The sequence below is a fragment of the Oryx dammah genome, unplaced genomic scaffold, assembly GCF_014754425.2.
Source record: "Oryx dammah isolate SB20612 unplaced genomic scaffold, SCBI_Odam_1.1 HiC_scaffold_3, whole genome shotgun sequence".
In the NCBI taxonomy this organism is placed as follows: domain Eukaryota; kingdom Metazoa; phylum Chordata; class Mammalia; order Artiodactyla; family Bovidae; genus Oryx; species Oryx dammah.
This window is the reverse complement of record NW_024070187.1, coordinates 58,318,651-58,345,097: the sequence shown is the minus strand read 5'-3', so window position 1 is coordinate 58,345,097 and position 26,447 is coordinate 58,318,651. Positions and strand designations below refer to the sequence as shown.

Sequence of the window (26,447 nt, the reverse complement as noted above, 5' to 3'; positions counted from 1 at the left end):
CAAAACACCCATCAATGGATAAATAAAATGCAGTTTATGGAATACTATTAAGCCTTAAAAAAGAAAGAAGTTCCAATACAAATTATAACTTAGATGAGCCTTAAAGACATTAAGTGAAATAAACCAGGTATAAAAGAATACAAACTGAGTGATTCCACTTAAATGAGGTACCTAGAGGAGACCAAAATTCATAAAGTATAACTGGTTACCAGCATGAGGAAACAGGGAGTTATTATTTAGTAGATGAAAAAAGGTTCTGAAGATGGATGGTAGTGATAGATGCAAAACAAACTGAATCTGTTTAATGCCACTAAACTGTACATGTAACATTGGTTAAGGTAGTAAGTTTTATGTTTACTTACCACAATTTAAAAAATCAATCAGGTTTATCAGAAAATAGATGAACATAAATAACAGAGAAACAGGCACCTTACAATGGTAGGTGACACAACTTTACCCTGGAACTTCCATTACCCTGTCTATTCTTAAACAGGGGACAACCAGTAGGTTGAGTGAATGAATTCTGGAAAGACTAATATATATATGCTCAAGGGACACTGTACTTTTAGGAATCAGAGAAAATACAAAGGTGTATTAAGACATGGTCTTTGACCTCAGGAACACAAAAGCTAGTAAGAGATACATATCCCCAAATAATACATTAATTCATACTATAACTGTGTTAGTCCTATATAAATTATATAAAATGCTATTGAGAGTAAAGGGAGAAACATTTTGACAGGCACAGCTTAATGGAGAAAGTGATACTTTACCCAGACCTCAAAAGAAAACTAGCATTGTCAATGACAGGGATAATGATTCAAGTGAAAATGACAGGAAAGTGTGAAAGAATAAGCATTATACAAACAGCAAATAATCTAGGCTGGAAAATGAAACCGATTTTGTGGGTGAAAGTGGAAAAGACCACAGAGGCATGTTACAGGAGATTTTAAATGCCCATCACTATAAGGAGTTTAGACTATTAACAAGGAAAGAGAAGAAACGAAACATGATCAAAAATTCACTTTAGGAAGATTTACACTACAGCATTAAAAGAATAAACAGGAGTGGCAAAAATGAAATGGGGATTAAGTAAAAGGCAAAACAGGGGAAGTAACAAGGCTGAAAGCCTAAACTAAAATGGTGATGACAGTAAAAGGAAAGACGGAAAGGAAGCAGTTCCGTCAAAATGTAAGTTTAGGTTAGTTCCATTTGTTATACACAATCCTAGGTTATTGTTTCCTCTTTTAACATTTATCACAATTGCAGTGATTTGTTCACTTTTTTTGTCCCACTAGAACATGAGCTCTATGACAGCAAGGACAGTAAAAGCTTTATTTATTGCTATACTGGCACAAAGCATTCAAATAAATGTTGAATAAATCCAGAATACACTATTCCCTTAAAAAATAGACATATATATATATTTCTTTGAGGCAAATAAAAATTTGTTTAAGATTCTCTAAATTTGGGACACTGCAAGTTTGTCCAGACCTAGAATATAAGCCATTGTCAGATATAGATCTTTTTCCTGTCTAAATATATTACTAGCTGTCTGTAAGTAAGCTTGCTTTTCATTCTAATTCCAGAAGCAAACTGTTTGCCATTACCTGAAACCTTGTCCACACCAAACTTACACAGCAAATACACACACACACAAAATCTGTAATTTTAATAAATACTAAAGTATATATTAATTAAATGAACCAAGAAATATAGTTCATGCATAAAAATGGGCTTACAATACCTTAGGGGGATTAAATGGATATGTTTCTGGTATTTTAATCTCTAGTTGATATCTTCCTCCTAAAAAATGGGGAAAAGAGAAAGTTAAGAATGTTGCTTGCCTCAAATATGTGAAGCCAAATACAGTGATAGAACTTTTCAAAACATATACTATTTTATATTCAATTACAACAGATTCACTTTAAAGCTGAAACCCAAAACGGAAACAGACAAAATATTACTAGTTTTTAATTTAAAGGTCACTTAAAGCATACAGAATACCCACTTTATACAACTGATATTAGCTTATCAGTGAATAATCAGACTAGAGATGGATGAATACATTAAATCTATAGACAATCCAACGCCAAAGACTTCACTGGAACAGTTACGGAGTACAGGTTCTATCTGCTTTTGCTTCCTTTAGTCCACACTGATAAAAGCTGCTAAATAAGACAAAAAAATGGAAAGGAAAAAGGAAGGAAGGTAGGGAAGTATAAAGGCACAGAAGGTACAGAGAATAAAGATACACAGATTATACCATAAACTGAAAGAAAATCTATATCGAGCTGGTTCTCTCAAGTGTTAAACTGTCCCAAACTTTTATTTTGGACATAAAATGCCAATACCTCTTGTTAAAATTTAAAAATCAAAATTCAACAATAAGACAAGAGGTAGGCACGAAGACAAAAACCTACTCTCTTCCTCTAAATAGGTATATAAAATGCAAGATTTTACAAAAAGATTGTTCTAACCAGTAATATATACACAGTAGGCAACATACTGGTATGAAGTTATCTTGAGCAACTAGCAGCTAACAGGGTATTTTTTTTTTTAAAGTTTATCTAGCTTTCCATACTAAGATATTAAAAGGGAGGATAACTGCCCCTCAGGAAACTCTGAAGCAGGGGAGTCTTGCACTGGACTTCAGACTGGATTTGAGCCCTAACTCTAAAGAAACTTCTAATTCTAAAATTTTATGTTCCATTAACATAGAGTATTTACCATTCCAAAATACAACAAACAAAACTGTGCCAGTGAAATAGTTATATATAAAACTATGTCTTGAATTTGCTTCAAAATAATCAAGCGAATTAGATCAAAGACTGGCCATGAATTGATAATTATTAACGCTGGCTGATGAGTACATGGAAGTTTCATTATACTATTTTTGTATGTATCTGAAATTTTCCATAATAAAAAGTAATAAAATACAAATAGTAACTGTGCACTAGGAACACTATCAATTTCAAAATTCTATACACTCAATCCTCAGTATATCCTTCACTTCTTTCACTGTTAGGAATAAATGAATGCGGATCTGAGAATGACAAGAGTAATTCACTTGGTACCACTTTCTTCGCCCTTTCTGGTTCCAATTCTTCTTTTCTTGCTTATTCTTTTTAATAGAATCTCAGAATGACTGGTATACAAGTAGAACTAGATGCCTGAAGCACAGAGAATGTGACAGCAGTGAAACAGGAAGTAAAGAAGCCAAAAAAGAAATAAAAGAAAAAGAGCCAAGAGAAGAGGACCTCAGGAAATTTTTGTGTATACAGAGATAATTTTATGTTCAGAGTTATAAATGGTAGCTTCAAATGTAGGTATAATAAATTTGGCCTGAGTAATATGTACAGTCTTCTTTTTCCCTCCTATGAACTTTACTTTTTTCCATTAAATTTCAGATTACTGTCTCTATAACCTTTCATATAAGGTTTTTCCTTCTTGAATGTCCAAAACAATCTCTTAGGAGCAGTATGAGAGCCCTGAAATACTATAGAAATAATGCTGGACCCTGCTGCTGCTGCTAAGTCGCTTCAATCGTGTCGGACTCTGTGCGACCCCATAGACGGCAGCCCACCAGGCTCCCCCGTCCCTGGGATTCTCCAGGCAAGAACACTGGAGTAGGTTGCCATTTCCTTCTCCAATGCATGAAAGTGAGAAGTTAAAGTGAAGTCGCTCAGTCGTGTCCGACTTAGCGACCCCATGGACTGCAGCCTACGATGCTCCTCCGTCCATGGGATTTTCCAGACCCTAGAGTCCCCCAAATCCTATTTCTACTCCATATGCTGTTAGTATGCTCTGTCTTGCATTATTTGACAACTTCAATATATAATCAATACAGCATTAACCACAACATTATTTGATATATACCAGAACAACACAACTAAGAAAGCTTTATAATATTCAATAACTACATTACTATCATAACAGCTTTTACTATAAAATATTTACTTCTTGAAGAATAGCTTTTAGTATTAAACATCTATAATCTTTAAATTTAACTTAGTCCAAAGGGAAGCTGGGGTAGCAGTGAGATTTTTTTTTAAAACATCAAGAATGACTCTGAAAATTTAAAACAGCTCTTAGGGAGAAAGGCTCAAGAACTGAATTGTTCGTTTGCCACTGAGCCCTTAAGGCAAAAGAAGAAAATTGAGGTAACATATTCAATAACATGGTCATTTTAACTCAATCTGATTACTTTCTACACTACATAAAATAGCTGCCTGATTTCTTAATGATGGCTATTAACAATTTAACATTCCCATGTAAACTTTTGCCTTAGCTATTGAGATTAGAAAAAAAAAAAAAAACCTCAAAATTTATCAAGAGCACTGAGATACACATTATCAAAATATTTTATTCCACTCATGTTGCAAAAAAAAGTATCTAAGCTAATGCCCTCAAATGATGCTTTTCTTAAACAAAATGAACTTCTCTTCATAGTTTTATAAGACTACAATTTAAATTAATCTACTTCAAATATATATCCAAGAAGCATATTAAAACTGTTATAAAACATTAATGTCTCAGTGGCAGCAGCAGAAGAAATAAGCACTTAAAAATGATCAAGCTTGTTTCTAACTAATGAATGTGGTATAGTTATAACTTAATCATCCTGCAAGTGTGTATTGTCCTATTTTTAAAAACTTCATGTACCTTCATTAAGAGTTGCTAAGAAGGTAACTGTCTAGTTCAGGAGCTCTCTTGTTTATAAATATCAATTTACTGGAAGAGCTGCAGGGTGATAATGCCCTACTATCTTTTAAGAACACATCTAAACAACCTAAAAAAAAGTAACTCAAGAATATTTATAATGTACGCCTTCAGAAGAAGCTAGTATATCATAAATAACATATGCTACTAAGGACGAACTTGATTTTTACAAGATAACTCAAGATCTCTTCTCCAACTAACAATTGCCAAAAGGACTTCATGAATAGTCATTCATGAAAGACTCCAGATGAGGCGTGGCATATATGAGGTAGGTACTATAAAAAATTAAGTAAGTCTAGAAATGGCTCATATGAACTATAAAACAAAAAATAAAATCATTTCAGATTTGGTAGAATGTGCTAAGGATATTTTAGGGCCTTTAAAAATTCAAATGAAAACAGAAAAATAGTTTAGGACACTGAATTTTTCTGAAAAACTTTAAGTTATTGTTTATTACAGAATTATAGAACCACTACATTCAAAAGAGACATCATTGCCACTTCCAACAATCAATCAACCCTGTTTTATTCAAGAGCAGAAAGAGATTAGAAAAAAAGGCTTTAGAGTCAAAGGCTGTTAGGGACTCAAATCCCAGCTGTGCAGCTTAGATGACTTAAACAGTTACTTAACTTTCTTGAGCTTAAGTTTCTTCATCTATGAAACAGTGATAACCGTACTTACCTCGTAAGATTATGTTTTAAGGACTGAATGAGAAAAGACACATAAACCTCAAAATAAGTAAGAACTCAATAAATGCTACTACTACAAACAATATTACATGACTTCTATCAAATATGTGAATGCCTATTATATGCAAGAATCTTGGCTATACCATATAAACTCAAATATATAATAATATTCACTACTGAAGATCTGCCTAATGAGTGAATAAAAAGCTTACAAAGCTTCCTTCTATATCTTACCACCCCAATTCCATGGTCTAAAGTATAAAGACTTAGTATGTCAACAGAGTTCAGGAAAGCTGCCTCCTTTCTTTTCTATATGCCTTGAAATGATCACTTAAAGCTTTCCTGAATAAAGAAAATTAAATATTTGGAATACAGCCTGTATAAAGACATATGAGTGAATTACACGCTAAATGACAAACAGGGAAGAGGAACTTTGCTTTAAAAAATAAACATAAGTCAGAAATTTAAGACAAAGTTTGTTACAGATACCATATGAAGGGTAACTGAGAGTTCATGTAAGTTAAAAGTTTAACATGCTAGTTGTAAATTTAATTTTACACTGTTAAATTCTAACATAATATTACCTGTAGCTAAGCTCTACTAAATCTGTTTTGAGAAAAGAAAAAAGTTAGCTAAGATTCAGTAAGAAAAATCAGTCTAGGTAAGTATCTAAATTTATTATTTAAAAACTGCTATATATATCCTTAAGCCAAATGAAGTTACCTCCCATGTAGTTTATAAATGCTTAAGATTATTCTGATTTAGTGTTTCAGATAAGTTCTAATACGCACAATATTTTGATACAGAAAAAAGTACTTGCCTTCATATGGTGTGTCTGGAGGTCCTGCTATTTCTCCTCTTAATTCTGTAAAATTCTCATCTACAAGATCTACTTTAATTTGATTTTTGCTCGTCTTAAAAATAAACAGAAAATAAATGTTAGTTATATCAGCAAGGAAAAAACCTATTTTTATTAAAGTATTACCTATAAAAACTTTTTGAACCCCGTTCTTTCATAAGCTTATCTACTCTAGTAAAAATAATATTCTGTAATTTTCAAGAACATAACGAGCCAATCTGAAGAATACTTAAAAACACTAACAAAATTTAACTTCAATGTTTTTAACGACATTATGCCATTTTGAATAATAGTACAATGTCCTGTTGACTTTATCATAGGAATGTTTAGAGAAAACTAGCTAACACCTATTTTATACCTGCCAAATTCATGTGTATTAGATCCAAAGTGATAATTCTATTCATCTATAGATGAACACTGCCATTTGATACCCTGGGCTACATGGGTTAGAGATAAACAGAAAATTCAGGGTCATTATAACTCATTTAGGCTATACACTCTCATTTAAATTTCTAGATGCGTAGGTTAACTGAAAATATTACACCATCAAGCAGGATGATGAAAGCCGAGTCTAGTTAATCCCTTTCCACACAATTTCCTGAAGCCTAAATGCCCACTAGAATCTTCCAATGCCTTCCTCAATCTTCTTTTGCTTAGTTTACTTCAGTGGCAATTACTTACTTTTCAAAACAGATTTTTATATTATATTTATCTACATCTACTATATTCTGTACATTTCTCAAAGTACTGTTGTATCAATCTTATCACTTCAATCTCTCAATGATCTTTAACAATCCATTCTCATAGTAAATAATGATTGTGATTCAGAAAACCCTCCAGTGGGATTCACTTCAGTGGTCACATGTACTTGCTTGCAAATGGGCTCTCTACTTAGATTTTGTATCTGACTGGTCTATTCACCTATCACAATAATCCTCCCCTTTTCTCAATTTTTAAAACCATAATTCCTCAAAATACAGGTTTTGTTTTCATTTTTTGGTTAGGATTTAAATATTTATCTACATTTAATTATTTTGTGGGGCTTCCCATATGGTAAAGAATCCACCTGCCAAGCAGGAGACCCAAGTTCAGTCCCTGGGTCGGGAAGAGTCCCTGGAGAAGGAAACAGCAACCCACTCCAGTGTTCTTGCCTGGGAAATCTCATAGACAGAGGAGCCTGACGGGCTACAATCCCTGGGGTCGCAAAGAGTCAGCTACAACTTAGCAACTAAACAACAACTTACTTTGTACTTTACACTTTATACCTAAGTGACACATGTACTCTTACAAAAGAGAGCCTCATAAGATTTCAAAAGAAAATTTTTGCTTTTGAACATACCTCTTAATCTTGCTTACTGGACGGAAAAATGTAACATTATTTTAAAGTCCTTAACTGCCACCATCCCAAAAGAAGATACCATCATTTTCACTTTTTCTAAACAATTTAGTATCGAATGTTAAGTACAAAAAAAATATAACTTTAAAACCCAAATTTTAAAGATTTTATGTGAATTTTATCTTATTTTTAATAAGAATATAGGATTAAAAATCTTAGTTTATGCATTTTAACTAGAATTAGATTCACAACCATTTCTGCATTTGAGATTAAAGTATTTCATATTTTTCTGAAGATAATTTTACCCCCAAATTAGATTTAATTATAAATATGCATAATAGGGAACTTCTTCCTATGCCCTAAAAAAAAAGTCATTATCATCTTTAATATCTGCAGAAGAGGACGAAATGTACAACTTTAGTAATCATAAAATACTTTGTTGAGTAAGCACAGGAATGAAGAATGTTAAAATGAAAATCAGCGGTATTAGATGTTCACTGATCAATTTAAGAAGCCAAGAGTGTAACTTACAGAATCTATTTTTCTCCCCTAAGACTTCTAAGGAAAACAAAAGAGTAAATGGATCTTGCAAATCATGAATGCTTTCAAAGTTCTCTATAGCACCCCACAATATCTGCTTCCCCCAAAGAAGTAAATAACCTTAAAACCGCAGGATACTAAAGGACACTCTTACACTAAAGTCTGGGGGAGGGTAGAAAGCAGTAACAAATTAGAAAAGTTGTCCTGCAAATTGCCCCAATTGTCTGATCAGTAAAATGCTAAAGAATTATTAATTGTCATAGCTCTGTCCTTATTTCTGTCCTCATTTTCCCCCAAATTATAACTCAGAGAAAAACGGGTCTTATTTTTTTCACTCCAGGGAAAGAAAACTTTGTGTATAAAAATTTACTACAAAAGCTCAAGAAAATATGTCACCATGATGAATCCCATTATAAAGAAGTATTCTGTTCTAGAGTCGGTTTTTATGGAAAGTTAAAGATGAAGATTTTTCACAGCTTAATTTTTATATGATGCCAATTATTCTTTATTACATTCATACTCTAATGCAAACATCCAGTATTTCACAATCCAAAACTCCAAACCACTGCCCACACAAACTAATTTAAAATCCCACTTTAAGACTCAGAACTATATGGGAGAAAGAAATTAGCAAAATGACAGACAATATTTTTAAAAATCACAGCTTTTGGATTCAGACAGAAAGGAGTTAATTTCCAGTTCTGCCAGTTACTTGTGATGTTAATTCAGGTAAGTCACTTACCATCTAACTCTCAATTTTATTATAAAATGAGAATATACTTCAGAATTAAATGAAAATTTCCTGGATAGAAGTAGCACACATACCCTTCCCCTAAAAATATTAATTACAGAAACCTTTGATTTCAAGCCCTGTATTGTAAAATTTATTTCACAGGCCTGTTTTCAAACTAAGAATGGAAACTGTAATTTCTAAAAATAAAATTACGTGTTTCTAAATTTTAATGACCAAAATAACCAGAGAGGCTGAGGCTTTTGGATAAAACCTTAAAGAATGCTATTATCATTACACATTTTTTCTGAGGACAGCTGGAAGGCGCTTTGCTCTACTTTCTTCTCCTAACTCATCTCAACATACAGTGGAGCCTCTAGCTGTCTTGATTTTTCTGACGTTTCCTTGTGGCTCCAATACATTTCCAACACATAGAAGGAAAAGAGATGAAAAGAAGCCACAGCTCCTAATAAACAATTTTTAAATAAACTGTTTTATTGATATAACATGCATGAAGTATGCAAAACAGTACATAATACTGAAGTTAATCTGGTATATGAACGAACATTACTGCTAATAAGCAACAGTGCAGAATTTAAAGCAATTCTGGTAGATTCTCAAAACCAAGTCTCTTGACGAACTGACATCATCAAAATCACAAAATTCTTTCAAATACTTCCTAGGATCTACTATATATTATATCTTAAACGTCAGTGAAACAACTAAGTAACAAAACCAAGCCCTTGCCCATTTGGAGCTTACATTCTCCTGTGAAAAACTAAAAATTGAAATCTTTTATCACAAAAGCACAAAGTATAAAGCTACTTTTGTTTAACCTGTTTAAAACTCATTAGCTACCTGACTCTGAGCAAGTTAAATAACCACTCTGTACCTCAGTTTCAACCTCAGTCAACTGCAGATCATAATAGGACCTACCATATACAGTCATGGGGGAATTTAATGAATACAGTACTAATAATGCCAGCCAAACACTAAATGCTTAAATGTACAGTAGTCACTTAACACTGCAGTATGTTGACTTTTGATGATGATGCTGTAGCAGAAAACTTTGAAACTGTACTTTAAAGGGATAATTTATCACATTAGCCTCTCTTCTATTTATTTGGAGGAAAGTTTTCTAAAATACAATTTAAATCCAAACTTCAGATAAGCAAATATAATTCTAAATGACCCCTGAAGTTACTGATAATTCTCATATGCTATTTAAAAAAGTTAGTCCGTTCCCTAGACAAAACACAATTACCAAATTCAGGAACACTGCTTATTACCATCATGTAAATAAATGTAAAATTCAATGCTTCCTTATTTGTTGGAAATGAGGCTTAAAAGATTTAACAGTTGCCATTATTTCTCATAATTTAATATAAATAACTTAAGTTTTCCCTACTATTCCAGAGCTCAAGAAAAAAGATTTCTACGTTCTGAGCAATTAAAAACCTGAAGCTTAGGACATGTCGTATTTCCAAAGCAGGGCTGATATGAAAACTGAGAGACTAGAAAAACTAAGAAACTAAGAAAAATGGGAAATTGAGGCCGTGGGGATGCATTAGTGGTACTTACAAAAAACAAATTCTAGACCAGGGCTGTCCAACAGAAATAGAACATAAACCACAAATGTGGTTTTTCCAGTTCTTTGTCAGTGACTGTATATTTTTAAATTGAGGTATATAGTTGGTTTACAATGTTGTGCTAGCTTCTGGTATACAGCAAAATCATCCAGCTATACATATATATTCTTTTTCATATTCTGTCCCATTGTGGCTTATTACAGGATATTTAACATAGTTATATATATATATATATACCTGTGTTAAATGATAGGACCTTGTTTTATCTTTTTATATGCAGCAGCTTGCATCTACTAATCCCAAACTCTCAATTTATCCACCCCCACTTTTGATAACTGTAAGTTTGTACACAATGTCTGTAAGTCTGTTTTTATTTTGTAAATAAGTTTATTTGCCTTTTTTTTCCTGGCCACGCCATGCATGTTGTGGGTCTTAGTTTCCCAATCAGGGATTGAACTTGGGTCTCCTCAATGAAAGTATAGAGTCCTAACCACTTGACCACTAGGGAATTCAGTATTTGTAACTTTTTTTTTTAGGTCCCACCTGTAAGTGGTATCAAATGATATTTCGCTGACTTCATTTAGTATGATTATCTCTAGGCCTATCCATGTTGCTGCAAATGGCACTGTTTCTTTTAATGGCTGAGTAGTATTCCATCATGTGTGTGTATGTACACATATATGTATCTCACATCTCTTTTATCCATTCATCTGTTGATGGACATCAAGGGCACTTCCAGGTCTTGCCTATTGTAAATACTGGGTTGGCTAAAAAGTTCCTTCAGTTTTTACGTAAAAATAAAAGACATTTTTCATCTTCACTAAGAACTTTATTGAACAACGCATTCACCCTTTTGTTTCACTACCTTCCACCATTTTTCAGGCAGCTTCATAACACCAACTTCCCAAAACTTTTTATCTTTTTGAACAAAAACTTCCAGGTGCTTTTTCCAGCCTGGCATAATGTTGGTTATTCTCAATTAATACCTTGATTTGATTGCTATCAACTTCAACTGCTCTACCTGACCACTGAGCATTGGCCAGCAAGAAATCTCCAGCCAGAATCTTCACGCCACTTTTGACATGTTTGATTAGTCACAGCACCTTCTCCATACACTGAACAAATCTTTTTTTCTTTCAGTTGCATTTTTACCTTTCTTGAAATAATAAAACACAATATATTGAAAATGTTACTTTTTTCTTCCATTCTCAATATTAAAATGGCTACACAAAAATTCACCAATTTTGATTTTTTTAAAATGCACACTGATATGCCAACTGTCACAATACAATCTAAAATGTTTCAAATTAAAGACAACTAAGAGCTACTAAAGCCGTCTTACACAAAACCGAATCAAATTTCTGGCCAACCCAACAGTGCTGTTACGAACACTGGGGTGCATGGATCTTTTTGTATGATAGTTCTGTCTGGATACATGCCCAGGAATGGAATCGCTAGATAATATGGCATCTCCATTTTCAATTTTTTAAGGAACCTCCATACTGTTTTCCATTGTGGCTGCATCAATTCACATTCACACTAGTCATATAAGGGAGGGTTCCTTTTTCTCCACACCCTCTCCTACAAACTTATAATTTGTAGATTTTTAAATGATGGCCAGTTCTAACTGGTGTGAGGTTATACTTCAGTGTAGTTTTGGTTTGTATTTCTCTTAATAATTAACAATGCTGACCATTCCATGTGCCCACTGGTAATCTGTATGTTTTCTTTACAGAAATGGCTACTTGAGGTTTTCTATCCATTTTTCAAAACTGGGTTTTTGTTGTTGTTGTTAGTGAGCTGTTTGTATATTTTGGAAATTAAGCCCTTGTCAGCTCCATCATTTGCAAATATTTTCTCGTAGTCCATAGGTGGTTTTTTTGCTTTCTTTATGGTTTTCTTTGCTATGCAACCTTATAAATTTGATCAGTTCCCACTTGTTTATTTTTGCTCTTACTTCTTTTGCCTTTGGGAGACTGACCTAAGAAAACACTGATATGATTTATGTCAGAGAATGTTTTACCGATGTTCTCTTCTAGTTTTATAGTATTGTGTCTTATATTTAAGTCTTTAAGCCATTTTGAGTTTATTTTTATGTATGGTATGAGAGTGTTCCATAAACCATTTTTAAATTTTGTAGTAATCACATTAACAAGAGTAAAAGTAAACAGGAGAAATTAACTTTAATATTTACTTCCAACATATTAAAAATTATCATTTTAACATGTCATTAAAATTTCGGAGACATTTCACATTTTATACTACTAAGTCTTCAAGATCCAGCGTCTGATTTACAATTACAAAACATTTCGATTTGGAACAGCCATACTTCAAGTGTTCCAAAGCCACAGGTGACAGGCAGATTGACAGAAATAGGAAGTAAAATATTGGTTTCTGGGGAAGGATGGAAAAATGAGAAGAACCTATTAATGGGTAATGATTCTTTTGGGGGTGATGAGAATGTTCTGGAATTAGATACTGGTAATAGTTGCACAACCCTGTGAATATACTAAAAATCACTGAATTATTCAAAATAGTTCTTTTTTTTTTTTATTTTGAAGGAAAAATTGTCACACATAGCTAGTGGGTGCCGTATTGGACAGTGCGGCTCCAGAGAACCAGGAAGTAGTAGCCTCTCCAATTACAACAGCATGCCATTAAAATTTTACTTTCTGGACTGTTGTCATCACACTTGACACAATCTAGATGCAGAATAATTAAGGTTCTGAACCTACTAGTTTCATGAATATTTACTGAGTACCCACTATCTGCAAAGCAAATAGGTACTGGTGGTAAAAGCATCAACAGCCATGTTCTCTAACATAACCTAAAGCCATAAACAAATTTTCATTCTAAGGTATTACACAGCAATTTAATTTTTTTTACATAATCACAACAGTAAAAGATGTTTATCAATTTTCACGATCCACAGTCAAAAAATAAATTATATAATTTTTAAAAGAAGTGTAGGATACTAAGAGAGTCATGAAGAAGATTCCCTGAGGAAACCATCATTAAAGATTAATTTAGGTAAGGCCAATGATAGCATTTTAGGCAGAAAGTTCATCCTGTAGAAAGAAAACAGAGGCAAAGAAGGACTTGGCATGTTTAGGAACTGAAAAGCCACCAATGTGACTAAAATACACAGAATAAAAAAGCAGGGGAAAAAAGGAGCAGAAATGAGGAAGGAAAAGTAGGCAACAGCCAGATTATGCAGGGTCATGAAGAACAGTGAGAAAAATGTGTTTGTGGCATGACAAACAGGTTTGAGTCTTTTAAAACAACTTGTCTGTATTGGGAGGGAAATGCCTGGAGAGAGATTAAAGTAGACACACAGAAAAAGGTTGGGAATCCAGTGAGAATTATTAGAAAGTTCACTGAGATGAAGAGAAGTAGCTGAATTAAGAGAGGCAGGAGATAAAACATATAGGATTTAGCTATTACATACTGCAAGTGTATGATCTTAAGGAAGGAAACAAGGACCGCTCTTATGGTTTTGATTTTCCACTGAGTGGATGGTAAAACAACTAAGATAAGGAAACATGAAATTGAGGGGTCAGAGAGAAAATTAAAAAGGGAAAGAGAGAAGAGAAAATAAAAGAGAGGAAGAGAGAAAATAAAAAATTCCATTTTAGACATGTTGAAAAAAGATGTCTACAAAAATCCAAAATGTCAAGTAGACAGTTGAAAATTCAGAGTGATCTGGGCTGATGATATGGTGAGCAAGAGGAAAATTCAGGATCATCTGTTATCACTGGCACCAAAGAAAGAAAAATGTTTCAAAGAGTAGCTAACGTTGCTGAGAGACTAATAATAATAATAGCTACTATACCTTATAAATTGTATCCTGAATTATATGTAATAATTCATTTAATCCTTATAATAATTTCATGTGTCTATCAATAAGGAAACTAAGACACAAAGAGATCACACAAAGCTAATAATCAGCAAAGCCTGGTTCCAAAAGTGACGGAGGAGCCACAGCATATACTTTCTATTTCATTATCATCAATTACAGGATGCCCTGCTGTTTGCCAATTAAAAAAAAAAAATTTACACTATGACATCGTTTTTATCATTTAGAATTTTCATTTTACACAAATTCAAAGAGACTTTAGATTTTACATACATCACTCTTAAGACTACATAAAGAAAAATAAGCAAACATTATTTTCTTTGCAGTGAAAGCCCTAAACATGTACACACACAATTCTGAAAACACACACAAGAAACTGGCAATGGGGGGTAGGAATCCCTTAGGGTAGGAAAACAAAGAACTATGAATCAGAGATAAATGAGAGGCTATGGTGCTGTTTGAAAACTATTTTAGACACACAGATACAACTTTTGTTACAGACACTTTTAAAAGCTTGATGGACAGCAACAGGAAGGTTTTTGCAAAGTGAAAAGATAAAAACACCCATTATACCTGGTCGTACATGAAAGGTGAGGGAGTGAAGGGCAATGATTAGAGAGAACTCTTCCCAACACTGACCATAAAGAGGGGAATGAGAAACAAAGCAGCAGTTTGGACAGAGAAAGAGGGCAGAAGGTTGATTTTCTTCACAACACAGCCATTAGGCAGTATGTTTAAATGCTCGTGGGATAGCTACGGTAGAGGGCTGAGAAATTAAAAATAAGGACGACACGTAATGTAACGAAGAAGGTGGAATTGGCTAGAATGGGTGGAATCCTCAATGAGAATAATAAATATCCAAACTGAAAATCAACTAATCTTAAACCCAGAGACTGGAAGTTACAGGCTCAACCACTGGCCCCAAAACAGAGACAAATGGGCAGAAAAAGAGAATCAAACCAGAACAAAAGATCACAAGCATCTCTGCTTGAACCATTACCAAAGAATGAAAACCTAAATTATAGTTGACATTGCTGGAGGCACAGTGGGGCTAAGTTTGAGAGTGAAAAACTTCCAGAAGACACTTTTTTGAAGTTTTACCTCCAAGATTCCTATACGGTTTTCTGAGAGAAGATCAGAGAAAACTCCTTTCAAGATTCTGGCAAGGGAAGGGAGAAAGAAGCCATTTTTCTCATTTAAAAATAAACCCAGAGTATTCGGTTCTTCCTAACAAGGCCTGCCCTCCTCAAGAGAAACTATTTTGCCAACATCAACTGGGGTTTTAACAGATCCAACCCATCTGAGAGAGGGGCAATATCCTCCAGCCGCCTCTAGCCTGACACCTATAGCTACTACAGATAGTAAATACAGCCTAATTGCTAGCCAGATAAACATAAAAGCTCAGACTAAAGGCCTACTTACACAGTTCCTTTTATCAGATACATGTACCTCACTTTCAAGAAGAAAATTACAAGGTATACTAAAACACAAAAAACACAGTTTAAAAAGGCTGAGCAGGCATCAGAACCAGACTCAGATATGGCCGAAGTGTGGGAATTAGACTTGAAATTTAAAACTATGACTAACATGCTAAGTGCTCTAAGAGAAAGAGCTGCTGCTGCTAAGTTACTTCAGTCGTGTCCGACTCTGTGCGACCCCACAGACGGCAGCCCCCAGGCTCCCCTGTCCCTGGGATTCCCCAGGCAAGAACACTGGAGTGGGTTGCCATTTCCTTCTCCACTGCAGGAAAGTGAAAAGTGAAAGGGAAGTCACTCAGTCATGTCCAACCCTCAGCAACCCCATGGACTGCAGCCTAGCAGGCTCCTCCGTCCATGGTATTTTCCAGGCAAGAGTACTGGAGTGGGTTGCCATTGCCTTCTCTGAGAAAAGAGCTGACAACATCCAAAACAGATAGATAATGTAAAGAGACAGATGGAAACTCTAAGGATCAAAAGTAAATGCTAGAAATCAAAAACATTGTCTAACCAATAAAAAAATGCTTTTGATAAACTCGTTAGTACCTAAACATGGAGAAAGAATCAGTGAGCTAGAAGAAATGTCAATAAATCTCCAAAACTGAAATAAGAGTCATGGGAATACCAGATGGAGAAGAAAAGAATAAATATTTGAAGCAATAACAACTGAGAATTCCCCTAAATTAATGACAGATACCAAATCACAGATTCAGGAAACAGAGTTCAAACCAAGCTAAATCTCCCCAAAATCAATACCAAAGTGTATTGTTGTTGTTGTTCAGTTGCTAAGTCGTGTCCAACTCTTTGAGACCCCATGGACTGTAGCCCACCAGGCTCCTCTGTCCATGGGATTTCCAAGGCAAGAATAACATTCAAACTGAAGAAAATCAAAACAAAGAAAACCTCTTGAAAGAATCGAAAGGAAAAAAGGCACCTTGCCTACAGAGGACTGCTTTACATTAGACTTCTCTTTAGAATTCATGAAAACTACATGAAAACACTGATATATTTCAAATGTTAAAAAAAAGCCCCCTAAAATTCAGCACCCATTTATGATAAAAACTCTTCAAAAAATGGGCATAGAAGAAACCTACCTCAACATAATAAAGGCCCTATACAACATACCCACATCAAGCAAACATTATTCTCAACAGTGAAAAACTAAAAGCATTCCCTCTAAGATCAGGAACAAGACAAGGGTGTTGACTCTCACCACTATTATTCAACATAGATTTGGAAGTCCTAGCTATGGCAATCAGAGAAGAAAAAGAATTAAAAGGAATCCACATTGGAAAAGAACAAGTAAAATTCTCACTGTACGCAGATAACATGATACTATACATAGAACACCCTAAAGATACTATCACAAATTTATTACAGAGCTAATCAGTGACTTTAGGAAAAGTCACAGGTTACAAAATCAATACACAGAAAGCACTTGCATTTCTATACATTAACAATAAAAAATCAGAAAGAGAAAATTAAGGAATCAATCCCATTTACCATCACAACAAAATGAACAAAATACCTAGGAATAAACCTACCTAATGAGACAAAAGTGCTGTATACAGAAAACTATAAGACACTGATGAAAGAAATCAAAGATAACTTTAACAGGTGGAGATATTCCATGTTCCTGGGTAGGAAGAATCAATACTGTAAACATGACTATACTACCAAATGTAACCTACAGATTTAATGCAATTCCTATCAAACTACCAACAGCATTTTTTCACAGAACCAGAATGAAAAATTTCACAATTCGTATGGAAACACAAAAGACCCCAAATAGCCAAGGAAATCTTGAGAAAGAAGAATGGAACTGGAGGAATCAACTTTCCTAACTTCAGACTGTACTACAAAGCTATAGTCATCCAAGCAGTATGGTGTTGGCACAAAAACAGAAATACAGACCAATGGAACAAGAGAGAAAGCCCCGAGATAAACCCATTCACTTACGGGTACCTTATCTTTGATAAAGGAGGCAAGAATATCTGATGGGGAAACGATAGGCTCTTCAATAAGTGGTGCTGGGAGAACTGAACAGTTACATGTAAAAGAATGAAACCAGAACACTTCCTAACACCATACACAAAGATAAACTCAAAATGGACTAAAGACCTAAATGTAAGACCAGAAACTATAGACCTCTTAGAGAAAACATAGGCAGAACACTCAATGACATAAACCACAGCAAGATCCTCTATGATCCACCTAACAGAGTACTGGAAATAAAAACAAAAATAAACAAGTGGGACAGAATAAAACACAAAAGCTTTTGCATAGCAAAGCAAGCTATAAACAAGGTGAAAAGACAACCCTCAGACTGGGAGAAAATAATAGCAAATGAAACAACTGACAAAGGATTAATTTCCAAATTATACAAGCAGCTCATACAACTCAATACTAGATAAGCAAACAACCCAATCAAAAATCAGGCAAAAGACCTAAACAGATATTTCTCCAAAGAAGACATACACATGGCTAATAGACACATGAAAAGATACTCAACATCGCTCATCACTCAGAGAAATGCAAATCAAAACTACAATGAGATATTCTTACCTCACCCTGGTCAGAATGTCCGTCATCAAAAAATTCACCAACAATAAAGGCTGGAGAGGGTGTGGAGAAAAGGGAACCCTCTTACACTGTTGGTGGACATGTAAATTGAGGCAGCCACCATGGAAGACAGCATGTAGATTCCTCAAAAACTGGGAGCAGAACTACCATATGACCCACCAAGCCCACCACCAGGCATATACCTTGAGGAAGCCAAAATCCAGAAAGGCACACGTACCCGTGTTCACTGCAGTACTAGGGTAACAGCTAGGACATGGAAGCAACCTAGATGTCCGTCAACAGATGAATGGATAAAGAAACTGCTGTATACGTACAATGGAATATTAGTCATAAAAAAAAAAACACATTTTAAGTCAGTTCTAATGAGGTGGATGAACCTAGAGCCTATTGCACAGACTGAAGTAAGATAGAGGGAAAAACCCCACAAATATCATATACAGGGAATCTAGAAAGATGGCACCGATGAACCTATGTATGGGGCAGCAGTGGAGAGGCAGCACAGAAAGCAGAGTTAGGGATACAGGAGGGGTGGGGAGGAAAAGAGGGCGGGAGGAATGAAGACAACAACATAGAGGCATACACACTTCCATATGCAAAACGGACAACTCATGAGCGTTTGCTTTATGACTTAGGAAAGTCAAACTAGGGCTTTGTAACAACTTAGAGGTGGGAAGGGGTGGGAGGTGGGAGGCCAGTTCAAGGGCAGGGGACGTATGTATACTTATGACTGGCTCACGTTGATCTATGGGGAAGCCAACACAATATTGTGAAGCAATTGTCCTTCAATTAAAAATAAATTTTAAAAAGGAAAAAAGTCCCACAAACCTAGATTTTAATATACAATAAAATTATCCCTCAGAAATAAAAAATAAAGACATTTCAGACAAACAAAAAATTGAGGGAATCTGTTGCCAGCAGACCTGCTTTGTAAGAAACATTACAAGAAATTTTTCAGAAAGAAGGGTAATGATATAGATCAGAAACTTTAAATGTATATGAAGAAAGGAATGGCATTATAAATGAAGATAAAACATGTACTACCTATGAAGTAATGTTATGTTATTTGGAAGAGCACTTTTTTTTGGCTACGCCACACAGCTTCTGGGATCTTAAGTTCCCCACCAGGGATGGAACCCAGGACCCTGGCAGTGGAAGCATGGAGTCCTAATCACTGGACCACCAGGGATTTTCCTGGAGAGCACTTTTAAGTAAGTGTATATGGCACATTCAAGGGTAACCACTAGAAAAGCTTTTTTAAAAAAGCATAGTTGCTATGCTAAGAAGAAAAAAGCCAGAATCATATGAAATAATCAATTAAAGCAAGATAAGGCAGAAAAGAATAGAAGGTGAAAGAAAAAGGCAAGGAACAGAAAACCATTTAAAAAATATGGTAGGCACTAATCGAATTGAATCAATGAATAGTAATACATATACTACTGAAGTGGATAAAAAAAGATTCAACTTTACATTGTCCGTAAAAATCTCACTTTAAATACAAAAACACAGATACAATAGCAATAAAGGGAAGAAAAAAACTGAAAGTCAAAAAACAAAACACAAAAGAAAAGCTTTGTAACACAGAATTGTCAATGACCTCTTGAATGACACCAAAACACAGACAACAGAAGTAAAAATAAAATGGATTACATCAAGATGAAAAACTTCTGTGTATCAAAGGATACAATCAAATCAAGAGTAAAAAAGGCAAACTATGGAATGGGAGAAAATATTTGCAAATCATACAAATGACAAGTTGTTAGTATCCAAAATACATAAAGAGCTCTTGAACTCAACAACCAAAAACAAACCACCTATTTTAAAAATGGGCAAAGAACTCAAACAGATTATTTCTCCACACAATATACAAATGGTCATCAAGCAAACAAAAAGAGGCTCAACATCACTACGTACTACCATTAGGAAAATGCAAATCAAAACCACAAGATACCACTTCACATCCACTGAGATGGCTACTATGAAAAAAAATGGAAATAACAAGAGTTGGCAAGGATTTGGAGAAATTGGAGCCCTGAGCACTGCTGGTAGGAATATAAAATGGTGCAGCCACAATGGAAAACAGTATGGTTCATCAAAAAATTGAAAACAAAATTACCATGTGATCCAGCAATTCCACTTTTGGGTATGTACTCATGAGAAATGAGACAGGGTCTCAAATAAGAAAATTTGCACACTCTTGTTCATGGCAGCATTATTCAAAAAACCAAAAGGGAGAAGCTACCTGTCCATTGGCAGATGAATAGATAATGTGCTCTGTACATACAATGGAATATTATCCAGCTCTAAAAAGGGAAGGAAATCTGACACGTGCTACAGCATGGATGCACCTTGAGGACATCATGCTGAGTGAAATCCATCAAAGAAAGATAAATATTGTATGATTTAGAGTCAGAAAGTAAAATAGCAATTGCCCAGGTTAGGGACAGAGAGGAAAAAGGAGTTATTGTCCACTGGGTGCAGAGTTTCAGTTTCACTACATGAAAATATTTTGAAGACTGGATACGCAGCAATGTGAATGGTTAAGATAGTAACTTTCGTGTGTATTTTATCACAATTTTGGGGAAAAAAAAAATAAAAGGATGGAGAAAAGTATACTATGTTAACACTAAACAAAGAAAGCTGTAGTCATTTTAATTTCAGATAAATTCAAAGCAAGGGGAACATCACATAATGATAAACAGGTCAATTATCCAAGATAATGTTAAAAATACTTAAACTGGGAAATTTTCTGGTAGCACACTGGTTAGGACTTGGTGTATTCACTGCCAGACCCCAGGTTTGAAATCTGGTCAGGGAACTAAGATTCTGTAAAACTCAAGGTGTGGCAAAAAAATAAAAATAAAAAACTTGAACTGTATGAGCCCAAGAAAATTTCAAAATATCTGAGGCAAGAGCAATAGAACTACAGGGAAAAATAGATGAGTCCAGTGTTATAGCCAGAGACTTCAACATTCCAACATCAGTATCTGACAGATTCAGCAGGCAGAAAAACAAAAACAGAGTTGAACTAATCAACACCAACAATCAAATTGATATGTTATAATTGATATCTATAGACTGTTTCATCCAACAAAGAGCAAGATTCACACTCTTCTCAAGGTCACATAGATTATTCACCACGTAGACATATCTGGTGCCATAAAATAAACTTTACAAATTCAAAAGAACAGAAACTATACAAAAATTGCTTTCAGAACACAATAGGAATAAACTAGAAATCAATGACAGAAAGACAGCAAGAAAACCTCAGAATACTAAACAGAGTTCTAAATAATACATGGGTGAAATAAGACAAACTAAGAGAAATTTTAGAATATTTTGAAATTTGAAAACAAAAATACAACAAAACTTGTGGGATTTGGTGAAGTAGTGCTTAGAGCAAATGTTACACTGAATGCATATATTAGAAAAGAAAAAAAATAAAAATCAGTAATCTAAGATTCTACCTTATGGAACTAAAAAAAGAAAATTAAATACAAAGTATGCAAAAGAAAAAACAATTTAAAAATTAGAGCAGAAATCAATGAAACTGAGAACACAAACAAAGGAAAACCAACCAAATCAAAAGCAGGTCCTTTGAAAAATCAAGTAAATTGATAGGTCTCTGCTGCCCAGCTGCTACTAAGTTGCTGCAATCGTGTCCGACTCTGTGCTACCCCATAGATGGCAGCCCACCAGGCTCCCACGTCCCTGGGATTCTCTAGGCAAGAACACTGGAGTGGGTTGCCACTGCCTTCTCCAATGCAGGAAAGGGAAAAGTGAAAGTGAAGTTGCTCAGTTGTGTCCGACTCTTAGTGACCCCATGGACTGTAGCCTACTAGGCTCCTCCGTCCGTGGGATTTTCCAGGCAAGAGTACTGGAGATAGGTCTCTACACAGGTTAAAAAACAGCAAAAGACAAGACACAAATTATTATATATCAGAAATGAAAGAAGCCACCTCTACTAATCCCATGGACATCAAAGGAATAAAAGAGTATTACAAATAACTATGCTCACACATTTGATAACCTAGATGTAATGGATTGATTCCCTAAAAGACAATCTGTTAAAACTCGCAAAGACAAGTAGACACTCTGAATAGGACTATATAGATTAAGAAGGCTGAATTAATAATTTTTCAAAACAAACAATGCCAGCCCCAGATGTGTCAATGATGAATTCTACCAAACATTTAAGGAAGAGATTTTCTACAATCTCTTTCACAGACTAGTGGTAAAAGGACCATTCCTAATTCATTCTGTGAGGCCAGCATTACCCTAATACTAAAAGGAGACAGACACAAACAAAAGGAAAACTACAGACCAGCATCTCTCAAGAACAGGGATGTAAAATTTGTCAGCAAAATATTAACAAACTGACTCCAACAATATATAAAAATAATTATACACAACCAAGTGAGACTTAATCCAGGTATACAAGCCTGGTTCAACACTCAAAAATCAGTTAGTGTAACCCATCCCATTTAACAGGCTAAAAAAGAAAAACGAGATGACCATATCAAAAGCTGCAGGAAAATCACCTGATAAAATTCAACACTCATTCACAATAAAAACTCTCAATAAGTAAAAAACAGAGTGGAACTTTCTCAACTTGATAAACAACATCTACAAAAAACCTACAGCTAACATCATACTGATTTGGTGAGAAACTCAACTAGGATCAGGATATGCCGTCTCATCATTTGTCAGCATCATCCTTGAAGCTCAATCCAGTGCAACAAGACAATAAATAGTGTACATATTGGGAAGGAAAAAATACATTGTTTGTGGGTGAAATCATCATCTATGCAGGAAATCTGAAAGAAATGACAAAATAATTCCCAGATCAAGTTAGTGATGATAGCAAAGTTGCAGGACACAAGGTTAACATACAAAAGTCAACAGCTATCCTATATATGGGGAGTGAACAAACAGAATGTGAAATTAAAAACATAATACCACTTATATTAACACCAAAAATAAATAAAAATAAATACATATAAAACTAACAAAATATGAAAAAGAACTGTATGAGGAAAACTACAAAACTCTGCTGAATGATATTTTAAAAAAAAACCCAAAAGTGAAGGACTAATACTACTCAATTTCAAGACTTACTATAAAGCTTCAGACCTCAAGACAATGTAGTATTGACCAAAGAATTAACAAATAAATCAACAGAACAGAATAACCCTGAAATAGACCAATGTAAATATACTCAACTGATCTTTGACAAAAGAGCAAAGGCAATACAATGGAGCAAAGGCAGTCTTCAATAACAATGCTGAAACAATTAAGATACACAAACACAGGGAGTTCTCTGGTGGCTAAGAGGTTAGGATTCCAGGCTTTCACTGCTGAGACTGGGGTACAAACCCTGGTCTGGGAACTGAAATCCCGCAAGCCATGTGGCCAAAACAAACAAAACAAAGCACCCTAGACACAGACCTTACATCCTACATAAAAATTAACTCAAAAGGGATCACAAATATAAATGCAAGATATAAAAGATATAAAAGCTCCCAAAAAGATAACATGGGAGAAAACCTAAAAACCATGGGAGTGACTTCGGTTTTTTAAGATACAACACCAAAGGCACAATTCATGCAAGAAGTAACTGAGAAGGAAGACTTCATTAAAGTAAAAAACTAAAACTTTTCTGCATAAGAAAAGATCAAGGGAGTGAAGACTAGACTGGGAGACAATATCTGCACAAAAAGTATCTGGTAAAAAGGACTGTTTGAGCAAGCTCTGGGAGTTGGTGATGGACAGGGAAGCCTGGAGAGCTGCAGTTCATGGGGTCGCAGAGGCAGACACAACTGAGCGACTGAACTGACTAAAAGGACTGTTATCCCAAATACACAAAGAACACCTATACCTCAATTAAAAAAATTTTTTTTAATGGACCAAAGACCTAAACAGACATCTCAGCAAAGATGACACATAGATGACAAGCATACAAAAAGACATGCCAGTCAAGTCACAGGGAAATGCAAACTAAAATGGGATATCACTATACACTTATTAGAATGGCCCACATCCAACACACTGACAAGAGCAAATGCTAACAAGGCTTGTGGAGCAACAGGTACTCTCATCCACTGCTAGCAGGAATACAAAATTATGCAGATACTCTGAAAACAGTTTGGCAGTTTGTCAAAAAACTAAACATAGTCTTAACATATGATCTGGCAATAAGACTACTTGGTATTTACCAAAAGGATCTGAAAACTTATGTCCACACAAAAACCTGTAAGCAGATGTTTATAGCAGGTTTATTCATGATTGCCAATATGTGGAAGCCAATGAGATGTCCTTTAGCAACTGAATGAGTAAGTATTACAACCAGACAGTAAGACATTATACAGCAATTAAAATCGTTATCAAGCCATAAGGAGATATGGAGAAAACTTAAAACACACAAAAACTTAAAAACTGAAACAAGCCAATCTGAAAAGGCTATATATTGTAAAATCCCAACTCTTTAACATTTTGGAAAATCAAACATATGGAGACAGTTGAAAAATCAATGGCTGGTATGATTCTGGGGAGAGGGAGGAATGAATAGGCAGAGCACAAGAGGATTTTTAGGGCAGTGAAAATATACTATATGATACTATAATGATAAATACATGTCATTATACATTTGTCCAAACAGTAAACACCACTAACAGTGAACCCAAAGGTAAACTATGAACTTTGGGTGATATGATGTATCGATGTAGATTCATCCATTATAACAAATGTACATACATGTTGGTGGGGGATGTTGATAATAAGGGAGGCTATGCACATGTGGAGGCAGGAGGTTTATGTGAAATCTCTGTATGTTTCTGTTCTGTGTGACCCTAAGACTGCTATTTTTTAAAAGTCTTTAAATTAAAAAAATGAATACTAAATAAACATTCAAAAGTGTTCGTGAAATGTAAAGAAAAAAAAACAGAAGCAGAACTGTGATTACCAACTACAAAAATCTGCGGAATAAAAACTAAAAAGATAGCAAAAATGAAAAAGAGTCTTTGCATGTTTTTGAGACAACTGAAGAAATCTGAATATGGACATTACATGATATCAGGATGTTTTGGATAATTTGTTAGAAGTAATACTGGTACTTCTGTGTAAGAAAATGTTTTTAAATATATTAAAACAAAAAAGATATTAACATAAGCTAAGAATATGGAAGACATTTATACACGAGGCTAAAAAGATAACCTACATATGCTTTAAAATTCCTGAATAAAGAAAATGCAAGGTGAAAATTTTCCCTGGGTCACTAAAGTATTTCCAAGACCTGAAGGACCTGAAACTATCAATTACCATATCTGCAGACACAATAGGCTTCAAATACAAAGTCTGAGAGACAAGAATACTAGAATATTAAATGATAAATAAGATATTAACATATCTAAACAACTAGAAATTTCAAATGTGTCACTATATATATTAAGAACAAAACCCAGCAGTCATTACCTATCATCTAAAAAGCAATGAGAAACAACAAGCACATCAAAAATACTGTAATATTTATTTGGCTAGCATCAAAAAAACAAGCAGAAATACAAAAAGTAAATAAATATAATTTTAATCATAGACCTCAACATTTCCTTGAAGGTAAACTAATTTTAAAAAACTCATCAAATATATTGCTGCTGTTGTTTAGTCACTAAGTTGTTCTCCAGCTCTTTTGCTACCCCACCCACATGGACTGTAACCGGCCAGGTTCCTCTGTCCATGGTGTTTCCCAAGCAAGAACACTGGAGTGGGTTGCCATTTCCTTCTCCAGGGAATCTTCTCGACCTAGGTATCGAACCTGAGTCTCCTGCATTGGCAGGCAGATTCTTTACCACTAAGCCACCAGCGAAGCCCTAAAATACTTCTAATGTTGTCTGTACTCTTGTCTGTATTTATAAAAGTTCAGGAACTTTCATAAATAATAAATACAGGATGGAAAAAGCAGGATACAGGCCCTAGATGGTTAAAGTGAAAGTGTCAGCCGCTCAGTCGTGTCAGACTCTCTGCAACTTCATGGTCTGTAGCCCGCCAAGCTCCACCGTCCATGGGATTTTTCTAG

The 26,447-nt window shown here is 34.7% G+C and overlaps 1 protein-coding gene across 4 annotated transcripts in view; it reads right to left on the bottom strand.

Annotated features, from left to right (window-relative positions):
• Window positions 1–26,447, bottom strand: part of UBE2K (ubiquitin conjugating enzyme E2 K) — a 74,585-nt gene that overhangs the window by 25,486 nt on the left and 22,652 nt on the right. For 2 of the 4 annotated variants that reach the window (XM_040238044.1, XM_040238046.1), the window contains 2 exons: window positions 6,232–6,325; window positions 1,748–1,806 (listed from right to left, as the gene is read on the bottom strand). The exons of 1 other annotated variant lie outside the window; for it this stretch is intronic. In XM_040238044.1, coding sequence (XP_040093978.1) covers window positions 1,748–1,806; window positions 6,232–6,325 — 153 coding nt within the window. The remainder of the gene's footprint in view (window positions 1–1,747; window positions 1,807–6,231; window positions 6,326–26,447) is intronic. One more of the 4 variants, XM_040238047.1, reaches the window with a different exon arrangement.